Raw genomic sequence first — 23507 nt, forward strand, 5'->3', positions numbered from 1 at the left:
AACAGAGAACATAACAAAATCTAAAAAAAAAACTCCAAAAAACAATTCAAAAACGTTAAGGTTGATCACTTTTTGGAGAGCTTTAAATCCAACAATAAAAAGGGCGTGGAATTTAAAATTTCAGATGTTATTTCCTTTTATCCTTCTAAATATATTTTTTTCTTTTGAATTTCCAGGTGGGGTTTTAATGTTATTTTATTTTCTTAATAAACAGTCAAAGGACGTTCCTTAGTATATATATCATAGAAAAAAAAAGTTTGAAACAAGAGAACCCCTGTAGGAAGAAAAAAGTCTGGAACTAACTACGTTTTCTAGAAGCAGCCAATACAAAAGAGAGATCAAAAACACTAAGCAGAAACCCCAGCGTTCAAGAGAGTATTGATCTCTCCTCTTATATTCACAGGCCTGCCCTCAAATATTGAAGATAGACTTGTCTCACATAGTTCCTTCAGTGCTCTTGTTTTCACAAGCGCAGCTTCCTGCATTCCAATCATTTATTAAACATCCTTTGTTAACCTCAATTCACACTTCCGCCAAAAAAACACAAGTAAAACCTATGCTATTTGAGAACAGCCTATCTGATAGTAGCTCACCTGTTTTGGCCATATAGAAGAGAGAGAGTTCTGAAGCTCCATGCGTCTCCTACCCACATCTTTCAAGCTCTCTTTTAACTTCACTTCACGGTGCTTCTTCTCCTCCAGCTCCGAAACTAGCCTATCTAGGAATCTGCACCACAAAATTGTATACATTATATCATATGGAACTCGCTTCGAGACACTTGTCTCAGAGATTATTTAGCCTTGAAGTACCTTTTGGAGTTGAGAATCATGACCAGATCCCTAGTTTTCTTGTTTGTTAGCAATGAGATGGCCATGGAGATATCAACCACCATTGGCTCAATGATTTCAGGAGAATACTGCTGAAGAACCATTGGGGCAACTGCTTGCACATGGTGTTGCAGGGACAGTGTATCCTCGTTTCTTAGTTCTACCAAACGCTGATTCAAAAATGCCTTTACCTGAAACGAAGAGAAACCAACATCACATGTCTAGCCGCGAGCACTAAAGAGTCAGTAGGGATAATAAGGGTACCTCATACAAATCATCAAGGATCTTGTTCCTATACTCAGTCTCCAACAGCTGGCTCCTCTCTTCTCCACTCCCCAAGACTTGATCTATGGACTGTATCTGCTTCTCCTGGCCTGATTCTAGCGAAGACGAATCAGCTATCTCTTCAACCTGAGGCGTTTCAACACTCACATCCCAAGAAATCTCAGAAACATCAACCTCAGGGCCTCCTTCCACTTTATTCTCTGGAATATCACTAGCATCCACAATTTCATACGAACCTAAATCATTTCCACCATCGACTTCTTCCACCATACTAACATCCCAATCAATCTCAGCGGTATCAAGCGTAATATCCCAATCAATGCTGTCTGCAGCGACGTCTGTACCGTTTGCATTCTCAGATGACTGAACATTATCACCATCAAGAGCTTCAAAGGCTCCTAAGACACTTAACGATGGAGGATTTTCACGAATGTCTTTCAAATTTTCAAGTACAACCCTCGCAGGCTTCTGCAGACAGATCAGAATCCGGTCAGTTCAATCTCCAAAAACAAAAGAGCTTAAGAGAGAGGTCTTACATCTTTCTCGGTGTGAACATCTTTAACATAGGCAGAGTAGTACTCCATTGCCGCTGATACTGACTCACTGTTGATAACTTCCAGAATCTTAGCAAAGGTGGTTGGAAGCGAATTCGCAGTCTCCAAGAGTTCACGCCTCACATTGTTTCCCTTCAAAATTAATAATGTTTGAACGTTATGTGATGCGTCTAAAACTCTATGGATCCAAGCCAAGTTTACAACTAATAAACCTGCAAGCCAAGCTCTCGGCAAGCTTCCTCGTACTTGGTTGCTGACAGTGCAACGCTTCTTTTGATATCAGCTTCTTTACGATCAAGCTCCGACATCTGTTGCTGAACCTTTTGCACTTGCTTCTTCAGATATGGGCTAAGAAGAAATAACCATTTGTCAAAATAGTATAGAAGAGAGACATTAAATGTTAGAAGAAGGCAACTTTACATTTCGTAATTGACATTCTGAATAATGATCTGAGCTGCCTCCCCGAGATAAACATGATCTTTCTCAAACGCACGAACGATTGCTTCCCAGACTCCCTACAAAGGGAACACACAACAGATCATACATAACCAGTTCATGTAGACAATGGACACAAGTTGAGAGTTTTACTCACAGAAGCACCAGAAAGTCGACCAAAGATGTTCCTGCTCTCAGGAGTTGTCTTGAGGAGAATCTCATATATCCTTTTAGCCTCCAAGTAACCAATCACTGCAAGTGAAATAAGTATCACTTTGAATCACAAAGATGCAAAAGCAAAGTTCTTTGGCATTTTCAAAAACAAAGACTAACACTTTTAGTTTAAGTGATAGCTAAGCATAAGAAATAAAGACAATATTTTTAATAAAGATTGTTTTTTTTTTTACAGACAAGAGTTACCATCAGGATCTATGGTTTGAAAGTAAGGATCGATCTCTTTAGGCAAAGACGAAAACTCTTTCGAGATTCTGACCCTGATCGCAGCCACTTTCTTCCTCCAATCCGCAGGGATTCTCTTCCGATCCACCAACCATTCTTCCAATCCAACAAAAAATTCAAAATCAAATTAAACAGATTCGAATTCAAACGTTAGAACACGCTTATTGAGATTGTGCATTACCGCCGAGACGAGAGAAGGTGATGTCAATGGGAAGATTACGAACATCGTCTTGGCTCGGCATCTTCACCAAAGATCAATTTTATCTCCCCCAAGTCTTTCACTTCAATAAGGTTTTTGCTCGTCAAGACCGAAGAGAAACGCATCAATGTCACAGGTATCATCAGATATACCGAATCCGGTTTTGAGCTAACCGAATCAATTTACTCCGGTCCGTTATTTATGGGTTTTGATGGAACCTAGGCCCATAGTAGAGGGCCCGGCCCATACAATCAAGTTTTAATGGAACAGATCAATCATTTTACTTGTTCATACTCGCTAGTGGTTTTTATCCATTGAATGTAAGTAAGACCTGTTAATTGATCATTAGTATTTTAATTAGTCTTCTTATAATATGATATCTCTTGGAATTGAAAACTGTATACTGTATTTTAAAAGTTTGAAGAATATAGTTGAACAATAAGGGAATACAATAATGATTTAGAAAACAAACAAAAGATATTTATACAAGTTTGTTATCAACAATTTTTATCTAGAGAGAGAGGGATGGAAAAGGACATGTTCTTGACCGCTTTATCAGAATATTTTTCTTGGGTTTACACAAAAACAAAGTCGTCTTCTAATATTTTAAGGTAGAGAATATATAAAATTATATTAAGAAAGCAACAAAAATAATTATAAAAAGCACAAAAATAGAAAATAAAGGAGTTTGTCTTTTGCTTCTCTTCTCCAGTCTCCATAATTCTCCAATATCATCACCCTCTCCAATACAATATAAACCGACCTCTCTCTATATTTCTCTCTGTAAACACCAAAAGTAGCATTAAATGCTCCGTTACATAAGCTCTATCTCTTTCTAAGAATATAAAGATAAAAAATTATAGTTATATAGGCGAAGAATTAAGCAGATATCACCTAGTGATCAAAAACCACCGTCATCATCATAAGTTGCTGCCTCAGGAGTAGACCAACATAAAGAGATAGATCATCAATCTCTCTTCTATCATCATCTTTCTGCTGTTACTATCACACTCCCTCAAACATCATCAGATGCAAGGTCATCACCAGAATCATCATCAGCAGTTATCATCAGCCTCAGCCACGTCTTCCAGTGGAAACTTCATGTAACCTAAAGAGTTTTCTTAGACCTAAAGTCATATATAAACGTTTTGAACTGATGATCTTGAAGTTAATTAAGAGCTTTTTGTGTTTATGTGTATATGATTCAGGAACAAAGATGGGTATGATCTTGGAGAGATAGACCCATCACTCTTCCTCTATCTTGATGGACAAGGACATCATGATCAACCATCAACTGCTCCTTTACCTCATCATCACACAACTCGTATGCTCTTTCTCTCTCTCCTTTCTTTTTTTGGGAATTGGGGTTTGGTTTTTGTTTTAGCAGATTAGGAAGATTCCCTTGTGAAGAGAGAGAGACAGAGAGAGAGAGAGAGTCACAGCAAAAGCATGCCAAACAGATTTCAATCTTTCTTCTGCCATCAGTACTATACTTTCAGCTTTGACCAGATCCTCTCTTTTCAGACATCAAATCTTTCAATCCATATCCCTTTTACTTCAAACTCTTGTTTAAACCCTTTTTCTCTCTCTCCTTTTTCTTCATATTAGAACTAGTCCACTCACATATTATATATACACAACCAGACCATTTCCACATACATCACATGACTCATATATATCTATGAATCTTATATGGCAGAGAATTTGGCTATGAGACCTCCAACATCGACGCTCAACATCTTTCCATCTAAGCCGATGCACATAGAGCCGCCTCCTTCTTCTTCTACACCAAATGTAATAATAATTACTATATTTTTCTTTATATATACCAGTTTTAGTTGGTTTATGTATCTACTCTAATATAATGTCAGCGCAACTACTAGTTATTTCATATAATATCAAGTCAGGCCAATTATTATACGTTTCTCATTTTTCTAATGCCTACTGATTTTGATTTTTTTTCTTCTTTGTTTGTTTGTTTATAATGTGTTTGGTAAGACTGATAATACAAGGTTTGTTTCAGGCTGTTGCACCTAGTGGTTCGACTCGACCATCTTCCGAGCCATCCATGGACTTGACCAATCATTCTCAGTTTCAACTTCCTCAACCTTCTAAATCAATCAAGGTCTCTATCTTTTTATTAATATTATTAAGTTTCCTTGTTGATATATATATATAAATGGAATTTAATCTTAGACCTGGTCGAGTCGTTTTATAAGTTGATGAGTCATACACAAATGTTATGGCAGAAAGAAGGGAACCGCAAGGGTCTTGCCTCATCAGACCATGACACACCAAAATCATCAGACCCTAAGGTGAGTACTGTTATCATATATATAAATAAATAAGATTAAAATAAAAATTTACTGTTTTGTGTTTGGTAGTTTCTTTTCTTTATGTTTATAAACTTCTTCTTTTTTTTACAACAGACATTGAGAAGACTAGCACAGAACAGAGAAGCAGCAAGGAAAAGCAGATTACGAAAAAAAGTCAGCCTCTATACACTTCATCAGTATACTGCGATTATAATTTCTGATGTTAAAGAATAATATTTATGCTGACGCTATGTACTTTGGTAAATTACGACAGGCTTATGTTCAGCAACTTGAGTCATGCAGGATTAAACTGACCCAACTAGAACAAGAGATTCAACGGGCCAGATCCCAAGTGATTTTTTTTCACCTATCTTTTCATATAAGTCTATATTTGTATAATTAATTATTTCACTAAAAGTCTAAAGGTTACTATTTTGATTTCGGATGGTTTAGGGCGTATTCTATGGAGGGTCGCTTATAGGAGGAGATCAACAGCAAGGTGGGATGCCCATTGGTCCCGGCTACACGAGCTCAGGTACGTAACAGTTTCGTCATGCATATGACTGAAAAAATCGTAAAATGAGTATAAGTGAGTAAATCCAACGTGTAGCAGAAGCAGCGGTGTTCGATATGGAATACACGAGATGGTTGGAGGAGCAGCAGAGGCTGTTAACCGAACTAAGGGTGGCGACACAAGAGCACTTGGCCGAGAACGAGCTTAGGATGTTTGTAGACACTTGTTTGGCTCACTATGACCATTTGATTAACCTCAAGGCCATGGTCGCTAAGACCGATGTGTTCCACCTCATTTCTGGCGCTTGGAAAACTCCAGCCGAGCGTTGTTTCTTGTGGATGGGTGGTTTCCGCCCATCTGAGATTATTAAGGTACATATCTCGTCTTTTCTTATACCATATAAACATGGTTTTAAAATATGAGTATGTTTTCTAATATATTTTATTTATTTTTCTACTTGTGGTACACCCTCACGCAAATTAAGATAATAAAATTAGCTAACGTTTAGTAAGTTTGTCTAAATTAGTCATGTGATAATGTAAACTAATCAATGTGTGGATCATTAGAAAATCTTAAATTTTTTGGAATTTTTTACTTAAAGACTAACTATATAAAATCCTATCGTACACACTAGATTAATCCAAATTCCAAAACTCAATCATTGAACATTATCAAATTCTGTGGACTGCTTGTAGAAAAATATTGATGACTAAAATAGTGACATTTATTATTTTAACGTACATTGTGCATGAATATAGTACTTATAACTTTATATAATTAATCAAAAGTGAATTTCTCTGGTTTATTTTTTTTTTAAAAATTGGTTAAGTTTTGGTCTTTGATTCTCTTAGAAGAGGGTACGGTAATAGATAAGACATAGAGTATAGTGATACTGTTGACGAGGTATATATACATAACGATGCATGGGCTGGCCTATATATGGAAACCTATATGCTTGTATATATGCCCTTTATTAAAGTAAATAATAAAGGTACACGTAAAATGTATTTTGTAAGAAAAAAAAAATCATGCAGTTGTGTGATGGTGAAGTATTTCTAGCAAAGGTTAGGTTTTTGCATAATGTAAAAGAAAGTGCTTGTCTGATTTTTCGATATCTGGTCCTATTCTAATCATAAGAAAGAAAAAAGAAAAAACCCCATGAAATTTAAGAGAGAGGACCATAATAATTAAACAAATAAAAATAAATAAAGCAACAAACAAACATTTATTCTCGGACCAATAGGCTTAATAAGTTATTATTAGTGAAATATAATTGGTTGATTGTCTTGTTTAACTTTTTTATAAGATATTTCCGTAACGCATTTTTAAACTTATTCTAAATAATATGGATGGTGTGCATAGCTGACGAGACCTTTGGCAATGTCTCAATCTTATGTCCTTTTTAGTGAAAGCAAAAAGGAAGGAAAGAAGAGATTTTGGGTGTAGCTAGTAACTTGTGCATAGTACACTAAACATTTAATACATTTTACGTTTTTTAAGCATGCATCCATTGTAGGTTGTTATAACTCACTCCCAAGCTTGTAACTATATGCATGCGTGCTAATTAATTTGAAACACTTGCAGGTGATTGTGAACCAAATAGAACCGTTGACAGAGCAACAGATAGTTGGGATTTGTGGTCTGCAACAGTCCACACACGAGGCTGAAGAGGCTCTCTCGCAAGGCCTCGAGGCATTGAATCAATCGCTTTCCGATAGTATTGTATCCGACTCTCTCTCGCCTGCCTCTGCACAACTTCCTCCTCATCTATCGAATTTCATGTCACACATGTCCTTGGCTCTCAACAAACTCTCTTCCCTCGAGGGCTTTGTTCTTCAGGTAAACTCTAATCCTTTTCTTTGTATTTATAATTAAATTTTATATGCAGTAAAAAAAATTAAATGTTATACGAAACTATATACCTATAGCAATCTTTATAATTCAAATATATATATAAATAATATAGAAATGGACCTCGAGGGCGGTGGTCCTAATCAGACTAGGATTTTTACATATTTCGATTCTTTGAACCACTCCATATTAAACAGTACTATCATATATTCATATAAATTTGGTTGTTCTAACACGCTATCTACATTTATACAAATGTTTGTATGTTTGTGTATAGCTCATATATATATAGGTAAACAGTCGGTCTTAATTGGTTAGATGACATTTGTAATTATAGTGGTTGATTTTTTTTTGGAAGATTATAAGTGAATATTCAAACTAATTTGCAAAAATTAATTATATGTGTGTGTGTATAAAAAGAGAAATGAAAAGTATTTAGCATCTTGATTCAGACATTATGTAAGTAGGTATCTAACAAACCCTCCTAGTTGTCGTATCAACTTGGTCGGATTGCTTTACTTTTAGAAGATTAAACTTAATTAATTTAATATTAGTTTCGTGATTGTTTTCTAGTATAGAACAGGCAGGTCTACGAAAACAAATTTTATAGATATGTTTGTGTATAAGCTATCGATGTAACAGCCTATATAAATTATATATGCAAATGGCCATTTAGGCTAATATTATATTAACATTCATGCATATACAAAGTGGCCTCTTTCATTTTAATAATATCTTAATATATATTCGTATGTATTTGTTCTTGTTTAGCTACACCTACACCTACACGCTTACAATTACTTTTCATCACGAAAGAACAACTCCCTCCATTTATTTTTATATTATGGTTTGGAAGATATTTTTGTTTCAATTTATATAATATTTTTTTAAAAAAAATTATGCAAGACTATTAACTGATTAAAATATTAAAATTAATGTGTGTTCTTTCTTATTTGTTCAGAATGGTAATAATTAATTATTTTTGGTTATTTTTTTATTACAATCGAGTGCTTTAAGTTTTATCTTAATTTGTGTGTTTATGTTAAACATCGTTCAAACAGAATGAGTATTTTTAAAACAAAAAGAGAAAGGCCCGACTTCAAAAGAGGGGTAAGTAATGGGTGGAGTTTACTAAAAGAGGACAATGGATACAAACTTCTAAAAAAGCACGTGACCATTGCCACCACGAACGTATATACGTACTTATATATATATATATATATTCACATGTATATATACTCTAAAATTAACATGAAATGGAAACATGGATTGCTAGGAACCCATATCGTTCATGATGTCATGGGCGTAACCGCCCCATGTATCACGTCCTCCCAAAACACTTGCTTGAGAACATTTCCTTTACTTATATTCGATCCCGTTTTTCTTGTCTCTACTTAATTTCGGGCATCCTTTTTTATATCATTACTGATATGCATTTCTAATTATATTATATAGTTAATTATCTAATTAGTAACCAAAAGTATTATGAAGCATGGCGTGGGACCTATATATAGAAATCACGGTTTCACCTTTTGACAATTTGGTGTCGTATTTTTAGCATTGTAGTACACGCTTTGATTTTTGTTCGATCAATATGTTGAATAATTGGCATTAATCATCAATCAGCCTTATAATTTCGGGTCGTTTAATTGATAATTCAAATTCTTCCAAAGATAACATGATGTTAATGGACTATTAGTTGTTAAAATAGTTCTTAGTCTTACTATCTTTTTCCTCCTAATTAGTCTATTTATCTTCGATTTATGATATTATTAGTGATGGTCCATCATTCAGTTCATTGCCCTTAAATCTTAATTCGTCTTAGTCAATAAATAACATGAACGCAGTTTTGTCCATGATGTTTTGTCTTTGCGTTGACTTTTACTCCATTTTCTTTTCATTTCTATAGATTTTGAACTAATACAATAATAACTTACAGGCGGATAATCTGAGGCACCAAACAATCCATAGGTTGAACCAACTGTTGACCACACGTCAAGAAGCACGTTGTATTCTAGCCGTTGCAGAGTACTTCCACCGTCTCCAGGCTCTAAGTTCTCTCTGGTTAGCCCGTCCACGCCAAGACGGATGATAAAATAAAGCAAGAGCATAGGTTGATTAGTTAGCCAGCTTGACCTCTTTATAATATATTATTGTCTCTCGATCTACAGACCTTAATTAGGAAATTTGTTTGGAGTCTTTTTGTTATATGATTCTTATTATATATTTGTTTAAAAGATGCAGATGATGATAGACAAGTCCATACCTTTAATTCCTCCTTGTGCATATGACATTTAGACTTGTTTTTCGATCCAAACACAATAACATACATACTGATGACTTGTTTATCTAAAAAGTGAAAGAATATGGAAAGAGATATTTTCAAAAAAATAAAAAGAATATTGAAAGAGAACATAAGAAAAGGCTGGCAACAATTTTGCAATTGCATGCAAGAATGAGAGGACAGATAGAAGAAAGAGAGAGAGTGGGATGGTTAGGTCAAAAAAATAAAGCATTGACCAGTTAGGAAGGTGACAAATGGTGAGTTCTGTAAGAGACTGTCAGGGACTTGGGATCAGTACCGTTTTGCTTTGGGTTCAACGCCCTATTTCTCATTCATCTTTGCTGTCACCTGTTTTACCCCTTTCTTTCTTTCTTTCTTTTTGAACTTTATACGATGGTCAAACTAGAAACAAGATTTATTTATTTATACTTTACACCGCAAAAACGAGACTGATTCGATTTGCACCAACAGTTGGATAATATATAAACTTTTAAACTTAAATTTAATTGTTGACTCAAGCTATGTGAAGTATGTGTGTAAGAGCATCTCGCATTGTGCCGGTGGGTCACTGAGACGGAAGGTCAGTAGTAGTGTGTGTCCCTGACCGTTTCATTCAGTCCTTGCAGCGAGTTATTAAATTATTGCAGCGTGTCTCTCTTTTACAATCGACAAATTATGACTAGCTAGGCCCAGTAGTTTTTTATTTATTTTAGACCAAACCCAACAACACATTAATTAAAGGATAATATTACCAAATAATTGATACCAAAAGAATACATTTGTGTGGAATTCAAAATGTCATACTCTCTTTGTTGTGGTATTTAAAGTTTTTGCATATTGACTAAGAAAATAAGAAGTTTTATACAATTTATATTAGTTACATAAAAATATCATTAAATAAAACTAGTCCAACCAATAAAAAATATATAATTTTTGTAATTGATCGCAAATTTCAAATGATATAATTTTTTAAAAAATAGTAAAAAGATCACTTATTTTGCAACAAAAATATTTTCTTCAAACATCAAAGAAACTAAAACAGAAAGAGTAGTAATTAAGGAAAAACATAATAAATCATACCCACAACAAACACACATAAGTTCCAAACCAAAGAAGACCATATAAAGCACCATATTTCGTTTTGAAAGCAATTTCCTAAAGAAATTACTTGAAGCAATCTTTTTCTGAACTTGGGACGCCTCAACATGTATTTGAGTCCATGGGCAAATTTTTTTTTAAGTTCTTAACATTTACATTTATTTAAAATTTAATTATATATTTTTTTAATCATGAATTTCTTCATAAAATTTGTGATAAAAAAATTATGTAATGTAAAATATTTTTGGGGCCGTTTCAACCAAATTTAATGAATATTTAAATTTTTCTGTTTAAAAATATGTATATATATATAAAAAAATTTGGACTCTTTAACTATTAAAATACGGGGAGACACGGAATGAACCCGAGGCTGTTTGTTTAGCCAGCCCTGATCCCAGACACAAGAGCTACGATCTTGAAAGGCGTCACGTACAAGACCATCAACAAGATAAAGACTCACAAACAAGCACGTCGCACGAGGATCTCTCCAACTTAACAGTGCTTGAAACATCTCCCCTTGATTTGCAATGTCTCCAACAACCATCTGGATCCGACCTGCAACGCTTCTTAACCTATCATATTCATACCTCATCTTCACAACATCCTGTCCCTTTAATGTCGGAAAAAAGTCAAATTCCTCATCTAGCTCATCGGGACTAGCCGCTTCAGCCCAAGAGATCTTTGTGTCCATGTGAGGAGGATGCCGAGGACTGAACCTGAAGTTCCAGAGACCTATCAAGAACATGTAGACAATGCTCATGGCTTGGTATCTAAGACTGTCTAGATGGAAATAATGCATCTTTGGAAGCAGAGGATGGCCATAAAGATAGATCATATGAGCCAAAAAATAGACAATTGAATCTCACAACTAGTTGCACCTCTCCCATTTTCTTTAACCCTTTTGCTTGCAGCACAAGAAGAGGGTGAGAGTGAGTGTAGATTATATCTTGCATCCAGGGTTGATAATCTGATTCTTACTTTACCTATTCTTGCATCAACATTAGCTCCATTTTTTAAATTTCTCGCTCCCACCAAGATGTACACTTGTCTTTCTCTACCAGTAGACTCTTCACAGAATATCCAATTTTCTTGGTTCACAATCACAATTTAATTGTGTACAACGAAACCGATTGGGCCTCATTTACGTTCATGATATCAATAATAAACTGACTGGGCCTAATTTATGTTCGTTAAGTGGTTAGTTTAGTCCTTATCTAGGTCTTTTGACAATTTTTGTTTTGTTTCAAGTTTTTCTTTTTCCCTAGTTATGTTATCCCCCAGTTATGTTCTGTCTGAATGATATTGATATAGTGATCCATGAAAATAGGTTCATTATTACGATCTCTTATAAAATAAACAAATCTTGGTGCATTACGCAAACAAATTCAACATCGATGTCTTTGACTATATGTTTTTGACTTTGAAGGTCCACTATGACAGATCAGAAGAGATCAAATCAAAACAAAACTCTACAACGTCTATACTTATTACTTAGCATAAAAACTCGAAATCGATACCAAAATAAACAAACAACGACAGCATGGATAAGACAACGACACTGCTTTTGTTCTTCTTCTTGTTCACATTCCTCACGACTTCTTTCTCTAAAAACCTATGTAACCAAGATGACAAAACCACCCTCCTCAAGATCAAGAAAGCCCTAAACAACCCTTACCACCTCGCCTCGTGGGACCCTCGAACAGACTGTTGCTCCTGGTACTGCCTCGAGTGCGGCGACGCCACCGTTAACCACCGCGTCACCGCCCTAACCATATTTTCCGGTCAGATCTCCGGTCAGATCCCGCCAGAGGTTGGTGACTTGTCGTATCTACAGACCCTTGTCTTCCGCAAACTCACTAACCTCACCGGTCAGATCCCACGCACCATCGCCAAGCTCAAGTATCTCCGGAGCCTCAGGCTCAGCTGGACGAATCTGACCGGTCCAGTTCCTGGTTTTCTCAGTGAGCTCAAGAATCTCCAGTGGGTAGACCTTTCCTTCAATGATCTCTCTGGTTCAATACCGAGTTCTCTGTCTTTGTTACCTAATCTTGTGTCCCTTGATCTCAGCAGGAACAAGCTTACAGGTAAATAAACTCTGTTTTTTACTTTTTTGCCTTTCTTTCTAAATCTGATCAAGAAACTTTTCATGCAAGCAGGTTCTATACCAGAGTCATTTGGGTCGTTTCCAGCAAAAGTACCTGATCTTTACCTATCACACAACCAGCTCTCCGGTTATATACCAAAAACACTAGGCAATCTTGATTTTAGCAAGATAGATTTCTCTCGGAACAAGCTCGGAGGCGAAGCTTCGATGTTGTTTGGAGCCAACAAAACGACGTGGTACATTGATTTATCAAGAAACATGTTACAGTTCGATCTCTCTAGAGTTGTGATCCCTAAGACACTTGGTATCTTGGACTTGAACCACAACGGAATCACAGGGAATATCCCGGTTCAATGGACCGAAGCTCCTCTTCAGTTCTTCAATGTTAGCTATAACAGATTGTGTGGACACATCCCCACAGGAGGGACACTTCAGGAATTCGATACTTATTCCTATTTTCACAACAAGTGTTTGTGTGGTGCACCTCTTGATAGTTGCAAGTAAAAGATTCAAGCAGCCAAGCTATTATTATTATACTTCTACAAATAATCCAATAAGTCTATAGACAACTGTATCTTTATTTGGATTGATTAATAAAAATAATCAACCAAACTTGCTTTGATAAATTTGTTGTATAATCTTCAAAACTTTTTGTTAATCAACCAAACTTGTTTCTAGTATATATATATATATTTTTGGTGCATCTAAATTTTCGAATCCAACCTCCAGTTTTTAAATAAATAAAATAAGATATACTATTCGTGGTTATTGTTTCAAATTTTATCAAAAGTAAATCTGATATGCTGAAGCTTAAAAGTCTTTCATGCATGTGGTATTGTAAACCATAATTTATACAACTATATAAGTATACGAATAATTTATTAGAAAATAAAATAAAATAAGGGTTTATTTGTGAAATAGTTAAGTAAATATTTTAGTAAAACGTTAAAAATATAAATTATATAATTAAATATTAATCAAATATTTTTTTAAATTATATAATTAAAAATATAATATTGAGTTATTTTAAGAGTTATTTTAAGATTTATTTTAGTAATGAATCTATATATATAAAAATATGTTTGCCTTTCTCCTAAGCTATCCACGTGGAAAGTCATTCTCTGACAGACCGACACGTGTCTCTGAGTTTTATTTCTTTGGCTAGATTTGAGTTTAACTTTGGGCTTATACTATGAACAATTGAGAGGACTTTTTACTCTTTATTATTATTGAATGTGTTAATTATTTCTTAATACATAGTAGATAAAACAAAAAAACACACATTACAATATGGACATGATATTATCATCAAAGCAATATTTACCATATGTACCTCATCCTGTGATAATTTATAAAGTAGCAACGAATCTATGAGTTCATCAAATTTGTAATTACCTACTTTAGAATTTTAAGTATATAAACAGTCAACATTAGTGTGTTGAATATTATATTCATATGATTTAAAAGCTTTTATAAATTTTTATTTTTAAACATACACCAAAAACTTTATGAAAGTAAATATCCATTCAGGTTCTCAACCACTTCAAATACCACCAACACCAAAAAAATTTAATCAAGTGTAGGAAAACTATAATATATTTAAAACTACAATAAATACATTAGTTAATGAAAAATCCTTTTTAAAAAAATATTGTGGATGCATACATAAATATTAAGAGAAATGTATAAAAGGAAATAAAAGTAACAATAACTTGAAGAACAAAATATATAAGACTCAAAATATTTATGATTTGTGGTATAAGATATATTCAACTTATTGTCACAAAAAACCTAAAAAAAAATACATATTTTAAGAACACTAAAAATTACTTTAAATTTTTTAACACTTTAAGAAAAAATATAAATCAATAATATTAATATAAAATTTTATTCCAAAAACTCAGCACTAAATGCATAAACAAAAAACAAACAAACCCTAAATCCTATAATCCTAAGCATTATTCTAAACCAAACCTTAAACCCAACCTAAACCAAACGCTAAACCTTTTCTACTCCCTAAAATCCTAAATCCTACCTAACCCTAAGCCCTACATAAACCTAGACCTTAACCCTATCTAACCCTAAACCCTACATAAACCTAATCCTAAACCCTTCATACTACCTAAACCCTAAATCTATCTAATTGTAAACCTACCTAACCCTAAACGTAAATCCTACCTAACCCTAAACCCTATTTAACCCTAAACCTTTCCTAACCCTAAAACCCTACCTAAAACCTAACCCTAAACCCTATCTAACCCTAAACCCCACCTACCATAAACCCTACCTAAACCCTACTAACCCTAAACCCCACCTACCCAAAACCCTACCTAACCCTAAACCCTACTAACCCTAAACCCTACCTAACCCTAAACCCTACTAACCCTACCTAACCTAAACCCTACTTAACCTAAACCTTTTCTAACCCTAAACCCTACTAACCCTAAACCCTACTAACCTTAAACCCTACTAACCCTAAACCCTTTCAAACCCTAAACCTTACCTAACCCTAAACCCTACCGAACCCTAAACCCTACCTAATTCTAAACCCTACCTAACCCTAAACCCAACCTAACCCTAAACTCTACCTACTCTAAACCCTTTCTAACCCTAAACCCTACCTAACTTTAAACCTCTTCTAACCCTAAACCTGACCTACCCCTAAACCTTGCCTAACCTTAAATCCTACCTAACCCTAAACCCTTTCTAGCCTTAAATCCTATTAACCCTACTAACTCTAAACCCTTTCTAACCCTAAACTATGCTAACCCTAAACCCTTTCTAACCCTAAACCCTATCTAACCCTAAACCCTACCAAACCCTAAACCCTAACTAACCCTAAACCCTACCTAACCATAAACCCTTTCTAACCCTAAACCCCTTCTAACCCTAAACCTGACCTAACCCTAAACCCTGCCTAACCTAAATCCTACCTAACCCTAAACCCTTTCTAGCCTTAAATCCTACTAACCCTAAACCTTACTAACTCTAAACCCTTTTTAACCCTAACCATGCTAACCCTAAACCCTACCTAATTCTAAACCCTACCTAACCCTAACCCTACATAACCCTAAACCCTACTAACCCTAAACCCTACCTTACCCTAAAACCTTTCTAACCCTAAACCCTTTCTAGCCCTAAACCCTACTAAACCTAAACCCTACTAACCCTAAACCCTACCAACCCTAAACCCTATCTAACCCTAAACCCTACCTAACCCTAAACCCTACTAACCCTAAACCCTATCTAACCCTAAATCCTACCTACCCTAAACCCTTTTTAAACCTAAACCCTGCTAACCCTAAACCCTGCCTAAACCTAACCCTAAAACCCTACCTAAACCTAACCATAAATTCCGCTAAAACTCTACCAACCCTAAACACTAAAAAATAATCTCAAAACTTAAAGCTAAAAAAACCTAAACTCTACCGCTATGTAATTTGTTGTTGTGATATTCAAATAACAAATTACATAGCGGATTTTAAATCTTACATCTGTTATTTTAATTGCCAAAATATTTTGAAAGTTGTAATTTATGAATAAAAAAGGTAAATTATATTTTAATAACGTTAAATTTTGTTAAAATAGAATGAAAAACTATTATCATAAATAAATAAAGAATTTTGATGAAATTTGAAAATCTTCGAATCGATAACAATTAATTAGTAATATTTCAAAAACCCTTAAACTATTATAGCAGTAGAATCTCAAAAAAAAAATTAAAGTTCTCAAACATTTATTTGCCAATAACCATCCTTAAATCTTTGCTGATTCACAAAAAATAATATTATTTACGTAAATTGGAAACAAGTTTTGTTTTTTGACTAGAGACCCAAGTTTAAATTATACCACTAAAATATTTTAATATTTAATTATTCAGAAATAACAAGTTAATGTTCTTAAAACAATAACCATCCTTAAATCTTTGCTCATTCAAAAAAATAATATTTTTTACATAAATTGGAAACAAGTTTTGTTTTTTGACTAGAGACTCAAGTTTAAATTATACCACTAAAATATTTTAATATTTAATTGTTCAGAAATATATATATTTATATATTCGAGAGTATACAATGCATAGATGATACTAAACTGATCGCAAGAATTCTTTTTGGAAAACACAATATAACTAGTATAGTATTCAAAGAACTTTTCAAAAATTTAGGAAAATTTTTAAGCTCGCATCGCAGGTAAAGCACCTAGTAGTTAAGTAAAAAAAGGAAATTAGTTTTGTAGAGAAAAAGTAGAGCGAGATAGGAAGAAAAAAGAAGATAGATGGTGAAATTTTAGTTAAATAGTGAATTATGGTTTTTTTTGGTATTATCTCACCCAATTTTCCATAAAATAAATAGACGGAAAAACCCTTTTTCAAAAAAAGAAGCCGTGATGGAGAGTAGTAGTACTCAAGTGGCACATGTGGACAGCCACTAGTTTTGCACTAGCCAACCAAATTCAACACCGACATCTTGAGCATACGTATTGACTATAATTAAGGTTCCTATCAAATCAAATCTCTAATCTCTAGTGTGTTATGTATATATATCACTGTCACACTTTCAAGAACAAAAACTCAAAATCAAAACCATACAACATGGATAATAAAACACATACGACACTGCTTTTCTCGCTCCTGTTTTTCATCACACACCTCACGAACGCGTCATCAAAAGATCAATGTAACCAAAACGACAAAAAGACCCTCCTCAAGATCAAGAAGTCCCTAAATAACCCTTACCACCTCGCCTCTTGGGACCCTAAAAGCGACTGCTGCGCCTGGAACAGCCTCGAGTGCGACGACGCCACCGTTAACCGCCGCGTCATCTCCCTAACCATATTCTCCGCTCAGATCTCCGGTCAGATCCCTCCTGAAGTCGGTGACTTACCGTATCTTCAGAAGCTTGTCTTCCGCAAAATCACTAACCTCACCGGTCAGATACCACACACCATCACCAAGCTCAAGTATCTCCGTTTTCTCAGGCTTAGCTGGACGAACCTTACCGGCCCGGTTCCTGAGTTTTTGAGTCAGCTCATGGATCTTGCCTACTTAAACCTTTCCTTCAATTATTTTTCTGGTTCCATACCTAGCTCTCTCTCCTTGTTACCTAAACTTTCGTACGTTGATCTTAGTCGGAATAAGCTTACAGGTGAATAAATATTTTATCTCTATTAAAAACTGATTATTAAAAAAATTGATTATTATTAAACTGCTATTTATCTAACCACAACCTTTTAATTTTCACTTAGGTACAATACCAGAGTCATTTGGATCGTTTTCAGGAGAAGTCCCTGACCTTTTCCTATCACATAACCAGCTCTCCGGTTCTATACCTAAATCACTAGGCAACCTGGATTTTAACCGGATCGATTTCTCAAGGAACAGGTTCATAGGCGATGCTTCGATGTTGTTTGGAGCCAATAAAACGACATTTTCTATTGATTTATCAAGAAACATGTTCCAGTTCGATCTCTCCCGTGTTGAGATCCCTAAGACATTTGGTATCTTAGACTTGAATCACAATGGGATCACAGGGAGTATCCCGGTTCAGTGGACTGAAACTCCTTTCCAAATCTTCAATGTTAGCTACAACAGATTGTGTGGACGCATCCCCACTGGAGGGAAACTGCAGATGTTTGATTCTTATGCATATTTTCACAATAAGTGTTTATGTGGTGCACCACTTGATAGTTGCAAGTAAAGATTCAAGCAGCCAAGCGTATTACTATTCTACTTTACCAAATAATCCGATAAGTCTATAGACAACTGTATGTTTTATATGGATTGACTGATTAAAAAATCAACCAAACTTGCTTCAATATATTTGTAATACAATCTTCCAGTTTGAATCACAATCAGCATGTTAGACACATTTAAATGAAGATCAATCGCAAAGGTTCTTGTTAATTAGAGGTTGTTGTAAATATCCATTATCCACTTTTACGGCCAAACTTGTTGGTACGTATTCCGTTTCCGTTCGACAAAGGCATAAAACATCAAATCATAACCATGTAGTATGCATGATTTGACCAAGTGTATATATCTGAATCCGAATGCTGACGTGTCAATAATATTATATTACTATAAACCACTAGACTAAGCTTGATTAAAAGTTCTAGATGTGGTTGTGTCGACCCCTAGACTATACCCGTTAATTGGTAATTATCTTATTATTATTTAGTACTAAAAAGACAGTAGTATATTTTAGTATATATTTTTTTAATGAATGTAAAACAATATTCAAACAAAAATACTGGGTAACGTGCTTCTGTTTCCGAAAGGTGTTTTTAACTTCTAAATAGAGAAAGAATGAAGAAGAAAAGAATGTAAAGAATTAATGATTTAGGTGCCTATTCTTGAGCCAAACCATATTGCTATCCCATCTGCATATGTTCTGTTTCCTTCTGTTTCTGATAGTCCTATAGATGCTTTTCTAGTTTGATAGGTGGAGAAGGAGCTCCATGCTTCTGACTGTTTCTCTCACGCCAAATGTTATATTCATGTCAGATGCTTTTCTAGTCATATTTTAGTGTCATGAAATAGTTTAGATGCTATTTTCTTTTTGGTGCATCTCATTTTTCAAATCCTGTTTTGAATTATATAATTTTTTTTCTGAAAAAATCAAAATAGAAGCCTTGGTTGAGAAAGTAGTAGTACTCAAGTGGCACATGCTGACTCCCAGCATTTTGACACCAGCCAACCATATTCTCCACCGACATCTTATCACACGTATTGACTATTAAGGTTTTTCTATCAAATCAAATATCTAATCTCGATAGTGTATATATCATCGTCACACTTTCAACAAAAATATTCAAAACCAAACACCATACAACATGGATCATAAGACAAATACGACACTGCTTTTCTCGCTCTTGTTTTTCATTACACACCTCAGCAACGCGTTATCAAAAGATCTATGTAACGAAAACGACAAAAACACCCTCCTCAAGATCAAGAAGTCCCTAAACAACCCTTACCACCTCGCCTCGTGGCACCCCGAAACCGACTGCTGCTCCTGGTACTGCCTCGAATGCGGCGACGCTACCGTTAACCACCGCGTCATCTCCCTAACCATATTCGCCGGTCAGATATCCGGTCAGCTCCCGCCTGAAGTCGGTGACTTACCGTATCTTCAGAAGCTTGTCTTCCGCAAACTCACTAACCTCACCGGTCAGATCCCACACAGCATCACCAAGCTCAAGTATCTCACGTTTCTATGGCTTAGCTGGACGAACCTCACCGGCCCGGTTCCTGATTTTCTTAGTCAGCTCGTGAATCTTGACTACTTAAACCTTTCGTTCAATGAGCTTTCTGGTTCAGTACCTAGCTCTCTCTCCCTGTTACCTAAACTTACGTACATTGATCTTAGTAGGAATAAGCTTACAGGTGAATAACTCTTTTATGTATAAAAAAACGATTATGAAAAACAAACTGTTTATTAAATTGTTATTTTTCTATTCACAATGTTTTAACTTTCACTTAGGTACAATACCAGAGTCATTTGGATCGTTTCCAGGAGAAGTTCCTTACCTTATCTTATCACACAACCAGCTCTCCGGTTCTATACCCAAATCACTAGGCAACCTTGATTTTAACCGGATAGATTTCTCAAGGAACAAGCTCACAGGCGATGCTTCGATGTTGTTCGGAGCCAACAAAACGACGTTTTCCATTGACTTATCAAGAAACATGTTCCAGTTTGATCTGTCCAGAGTTGTGCTCCCTGAGTCACTTGGTGTACTGGATTTGAACCACAATGGGATCACAGGGAGTATTCCCGTTCAATGGACTGAATATTCTCTCCAAATCTTAAACGTCAGCTATAACAGACTGTGTGGACCCATCCCCACTGGAGGCAGTCTTCAGAGATTTGATTCTTATATATATTTTCACAACAAGTGTTTGTGTGGTGCACCTCTTGATAGTTGCAAGTAATAAACCAAGCTTATCTCTAGTTTTCCCAAAAAAAAAAGTAATATCATCCAGAGATTTCAGACTGATAAAATAAAACATGTATCACAACTTGTATTTTGATGAGTTCTTAGAACATTTTTAAAGTGAAAATAAAGGTGGTAGGGTTACCACAAATAGAGGAAGAATAAGGACGAATACTTATCCTCTATTTTCACTTATAAGGCCATGATTATCGCTAAACTGTTTTTTGGGTTTCTTAATTTTTTTTTTGTTTTCTCTGATTAAAAAATATAAAAAAGGAACCAATCGTGGGTTGCCACGTGTCAGTGAGACCTACAAACAGTACAAGAAACAACAGATAGTCAGTCGATCCTTCTTTGGCGACTTTTGTGACCGATTTTAGCTGTTTTGTGGGGTCCTCAGCATGACTTTTTTTAATAAATCCACTTAAGGATCTGCGATATTTATGCTCTAAGAGCATGATTAATGGAGGGTTCTTAAAGTGAAGTCTTCGGGGAATATAAAAAATCGTATCTTAACTTTTAACTAAAAAAAGCTAAAAACCTTATTTAACATCTAGTGCTTCTGTGTCCGAAAGGTGTTTTTAATTTCTAAATAGAGAAAGAATAAAGAAGAAAAGAATGTAAAGAATGATTTAGGTGCTTATTCTTGAGCCAAACCATATTGCTATCACATCTGCATATGTTCTGTTTCTGATAGTCCTATAGATGCTTTTCTAGTTTGATATGTGGAGAAGGATCAGCTCCATGCTTCCGACTGTTTCTCTCACGCCAGATGTTATTTCATGTCAGATGCTTTTCTAGTCATGTTTTAGTTTCATGAAATACGTTTAGATGCTATTTTCTTTTTGGTGTATCTTATTTTTCAAATCCTGTTTTAAATTATATAAATTTTCTCATTTCGCAAATAAAACTATTTGTGGATACTGTTTTAAAATTGTACCAAAAGCAAATTTCATATGTTGAAGCTTAAAAGTGCTTCGTGTAAGATTATAAACCCAAACATTTATATACATATGAATATTTTTTTTAAAAAATATTAGAAAAAAAAATATCAAAATAGAAGCCGTGGTCGAGAGAGTAGTAGTACTCAAGTGGCACATGTTGACTGCCAGCATGTTGGCACCAGCCAACCATATTCAACACCGACATCTTAATCACACGTATTGACTGACTATTAAGGTTTCTATCAAATCAAATATCTAATCTCGATAGTGTTTATATCATCGTCACACTTTCAACAAAAAAAATATTCAAAACCACACACCATACAACATGGATCATAAGACAAACACGACACTGCTTTTCTCGCTCTTGTTTTTCATCACGTACCTCATCACCATCGCGACATCGAAAGATCTATGTAACCAAAACGACAAAAACACCCTCCTTAAAATCAAGAAGTCCCTAAACAACCCTTACCACCTCGCCTCGTGGCACCCCGAAACCGACTGCTGCTCCTGGTACTGCCTCGAATGCGGCGACGCCACAGTTAACCACCGCGTCATCTCCCTAACCATATTCGCCGGTCAGATATCCGGTCAGATCCCGCCTGAAGTCGGTGACTTACCGTATCTTCAGAGTCTTATGTTCCACAGGATCACTAACATCACCGGTCAGATCCCATCCACCATCACCAAGCTTAAGTATCTCCGTTCTCTCAGGCTTAGCTGGTTGAACCTCACCGGCCCGGTTCCTGAGTTTCTGAGTCAGCTCATGAATCTTGAATACTTAAGCCTTTCCTTCAATCAGCTCTCTGGTTCCATACCTAGCTCTCTCGCTTTGTTACCTAAACTTTCTTACGTTGATCTTAGTAGGAATAAGCTTACAGGTACAATAAGTACTCTCTTTGATTCTATTATTTCTTTGGTGTAACTTTGATTATATTTATTCATTGATTAAAATATGATTTGTTTTGAACTTTTTAAAATATGATTATTAACTGTACTTTTTTTTCTTCTAATATAACTTTCATGCTTAGGTACAATACCAGAGTCATTTGGATCGTTTCCAGCAGAACTTGCTTACCTTATCTTATCACACAACCAGCTCTCCGGTTCGATACCCAAATCACTAGGCAACCTTGATTTTAACCGGATAGATTTCTCAAGGAACAAGTTCACAGGCGATGCTTCGATGTTGTTTGGTGCCAACAAAACGACGTTTTCCATTGACTTATCAAGAAACATATTCCAGTTTGATCTGTCCAGAGTTGTGCTCCATGAGTCACTTGGTGTACTGGACTTGAACCACAATGGGATCACAGGGAGTATTCCGGTTCAGTGGACTGAATATTCTCTCCAAATCTTAAACGTTAGCTATAACAGACTGTGTGGACCCATCCCCACTGGAGGAAGTCTTCAGAGATTTGATTCTTATACATATTTTCATAACAAGTGTTTATGTGGTGCACCTCTTGATAGTAGTTGCAAGTAATAAACCAAGCTTATCTCTAGTTTTCCCAAAAAAAAAAAGTAATATCATCAAGATTGATTAAATAAAACATGTGTCACAACTTGTATTTTTATGAGTTCTTAGAACATTTTTTGAACCATGAGTTCACACGCACCGTCCATAGCTTGTTTAACACGTGGTCTAGTCAGCAAACATAACTAGTAAAACCCTACCACTAATAAGTTTCCAATTGATT

General features: G+C 35.2%; 6 protein-coding genes across 8 annotated transcripts; 5 read left to right on the plus strand and 1 right to left on the minus strand.

Annotated features, from left to right (window-relative positions):
• Window positions 1–179: 179 nt before the first annotated feature.
• Window positions 180–2948, minus strand: LOC103847024 (CDK5RAP3-like protein). Its single transcript, XM_009124052.3, has 10 exons — window positions 2742–2948; window positions 2522–2656; window positions 2259–2353; window positions 2087–2181; window positions 1879–2014; window positions 1649–1798; window positions 1092–1580; window positions 810–1018; window positions 594–726; window positions 180–479 (listed from the first exon to the last, which is right to left on the minus strand). Exons 1-10 carry the CDS (start codon window positions 2800–2802, stop codon window positions 348–350), a joined length of 1635 nt encoding a protein of 544 aa, XP_009122300.1. The 5' UTR covers window positions 2803–2948; the 3' UTR covers window positions 180–347.
• A 71-nt stretch (window positions 2949–3019) lies between these two features.
• Window positions 3020–9787, plus strand: LOC103847025 (transcription factor TGA10). 3 transcript variants are annotated; one of them, XM_033281773.1, is made up of 11 exons: window positions 3020–3862; window positions 3968–4083; window positions 4459–4553; window positions 4783–4884; window positions 5009–5074; window positions 5189–5248; window positions 5349–5414; window positions 5528–5609; window positions 5685–5959; window positions 7173–7427; window positions 9379–9787. In XM_033281773.1, the coding sequence occupies exons 1-11, from the start codon at window positions 3789–3791 to the stop codon at window positions 9529–9531; spliced, it is 1344 nt and encodes a 447-aa protein (XP_033137664.1). In that variant the 5' UTR covers window positions 3020–3788; the 3' UTR covers window positions 9532–9787. The 3 variants fall into 3 exon arrangements, with proteins under 3 accessions (XP_033137664.1, XP_009122301.1, XP_009122302.1); XM_009124053.3 differs by having other exon boundaries at window positions 3141–3862; window positions 5349–5426; XM_009124054.3 differs by having other exon boundaries at window positions 3189–3862; window positions 5349–5426; window positions 5688–5959.
• Window positions 9788–12254: 2467 nt separating this feature from the next.
• LOC103847026 (polygalacturonase inhibitor 1) lies at window positions 12255–13628 on the plus strand. The gene is made up of 2 exons (XM_009124055.3): window positions 12255–12905; window positions 12978–13628. Exons 1-2 carry the CDS (start codon window positions 12362–12364, stop codon window positions 13427–13429), a joined length of 996 nt encoding a protein of 331 aa, XP_009122303.1. The 5' UTR covers window positions 12255–12361; the 3' UTR covers window positions 13430–13628.
• Window positions 13629–17346: 3718 nt separating this feature from the next.
• Window positions 17347–18824, plus strand: LOC103847027 (polygalacturonase inhibitor 1). The gene is made up of 2 exons (XM_009124056.3): window positions 17347–18069; window positions 18170–18824. The coding sequence occupies exons 1-2, from the start codon at window positions 17457–17459 to the stop codon at window positions 18619–18621; spliced, it is 1065 nt and encodes a 354-aa protein (XP_009122304.3). The 5' UTR covers window positions 17347–17456; the 3' UTR covers window positions 18622–18824.
• A 248-nt stretch (window positions 18825–19072) lies between these two features.
• Window positions 19073–21002, plus strand: LOC103847030 (polygalacturonase inhibitor 1). Its single transcript, XM_009124058.3, has 2 exons — window positions 19073–20309; window positions 20407–21002. The coding sequence occupies exons 1-2, from the start codon at window positions 19757–19759 to the stop codon at window positions 20856–20858; spliced, it is 1005 nt and encodes a 334-aa protein (XP_009122306.2). The 5' UTR covers window positions 19073–19756; the 3' UTR covers window positions 20859–21002.
• A 296-nt stretch (window positions 21003–21298) lies between these two features.
• Window positions 21299–23411, plus strand: LOC103847028 (polygalacturonase inhibitor 1). Its single transcript, XM_009124057.3, has 2 exons — window positions 21299–22688; window positions 22839–23411. Exons 1-2 carry the CDS (start codon window positions 22133–22135, stop codon window positions 23291–23293), a joined length of 1011 nt encoding a protein of 336 aa, XP_009122305.2. The 5' UTR covers window positions 21299–22132; the 3' UTR covers window positions 23294–23411.
• Window positions 23412–23507: the final 96 nt, after the last annotated feature.

The sequence above is a fragment of the Brassica rapa genome, chromosome A10 (genome assembly GCF_000309985.2).
Source record: "Brassica rapa cultivar Chiifu-401-42 chromosome A10, CAAS_Brap_v3.01, whole genome shotgun sequence".
In the NCBI taxonomy this organism is placed as follows: domain Eukaryota; kingdom Viridiplantae; phylum Streptophyta; class Magnoliopsida; order Brassicales; family Brassicaceae; genus Brassica; species Brassica rapa.

What these genes read in the sequence shown, in the direction of transcription:
- LOC103847024 (XM_009124052.3), bottom strand. Translation starts at nt 2,802, where the DNA reads ATGCCGAGCCAAGACGATGTTCGTAATCTTCCCATTGACATCACCTTC. An exon ending in TCAAACCATAGATCCTGATG is followed by an intron (nt 2,354 to 2,521) that starts GTAACTCTTGTC and finishes TTTCACTTGCAG; the next exon opens with TGATTGGTTACTTGGAGGCT. An exon ending in ATGTTCACACCGAGAAAGAT is followed by an intron (nt 1,581 to 1,648) that starts GTAAGACCTCTC and finishes ATCTGTCTGCAG; the next exon opens with AAGCCTGCGAGGGTTGTACT.
- LOC103847025 (XM_009124053.3), top strand. Translation starts at nt 3,789, where the DNA reads ATGCAAGGTCATCACCAGAATCATCATCAGCAGTTATCATCAGCCTCA. An exon ending in TCTTCCAGTGGAAACTTCAT is followed by an intron (nt 3,863 to 3,967) that starts GTAACCTAAAGA and finishes TATATGATTCAG; the next exon opens with GAACAAAGATGGGTATGATC. An exon ending in GCCCATCTGAGATTATTAAG is followed by an intron (nt 5,960 to 7,172) that starts GTACATATCTCG and finishes AAACACTTGCAG; the next exon opens with GTGATTGTGAACCAAATAGA.
- LOC103847026 (XM_009124055.3), top strand. Translation starts at nt 12,362, where the DNA reads ATGGATAAGACAACGACACTGCTTTTGTTCTTCTTCTTGTTCACATTC. An exon ending in CAGCAGGAACAAGCTTACAG is followed by an intron (nt 12,906 to 12,977) that starts GTAAATAAACTC and finishes TCATGCAAGCAG; the next exon opens with GTTCTATACCAGAGTCATTT.
- LOC103847027 (XM_009124056.3), top strand. Translation starts at nt 17,457, where the DNA reads ATGTATATATATCACTGTCACACTTTCAAGAACAAAAACTCAAAATCA. An exon ending in TAGTCGGAATAAGCTTACAG is followed by an intron (nt 18,070 to 18,169) that starts GTGAATAAATAT and finishes ATTTTCACTTAG; the next exon opens with GTACAATACCAGAGTCATTT.
- LOC103847030 (XM_009124058.3), top strand. Translation starts at nt 19,757, where the DNA reads ATGGATCATAAGACAAATACGACACTGCTTTTCTCGCTCTTGTTTTTC. An exon ending in TAGTAGGAATAAGCTTACAG is followed by an intron (nt 20,310 to 20,406) that starts GTGAATAACTCT and finishes ACTTTCACTTAG; the next exon opens with GTACAATACCAGAGTCATTT.
- LOC103847028 (XM_009124057.3), top strand. Translation starts at nt 22,133, where the DNA reads ATGGATCATAAGACAAACACGACACTGCTTTTCTCGCTCTTGTTTTTC. An exon ending in TAGTAGGAATAAGCTTACAG is followed by an intron (nt 22,689 to 22,838) that starts GTACAATAAGTA and finishes TTTCATGCTTAG; the next exon opens with GTACAATACCAGAGTCATTT.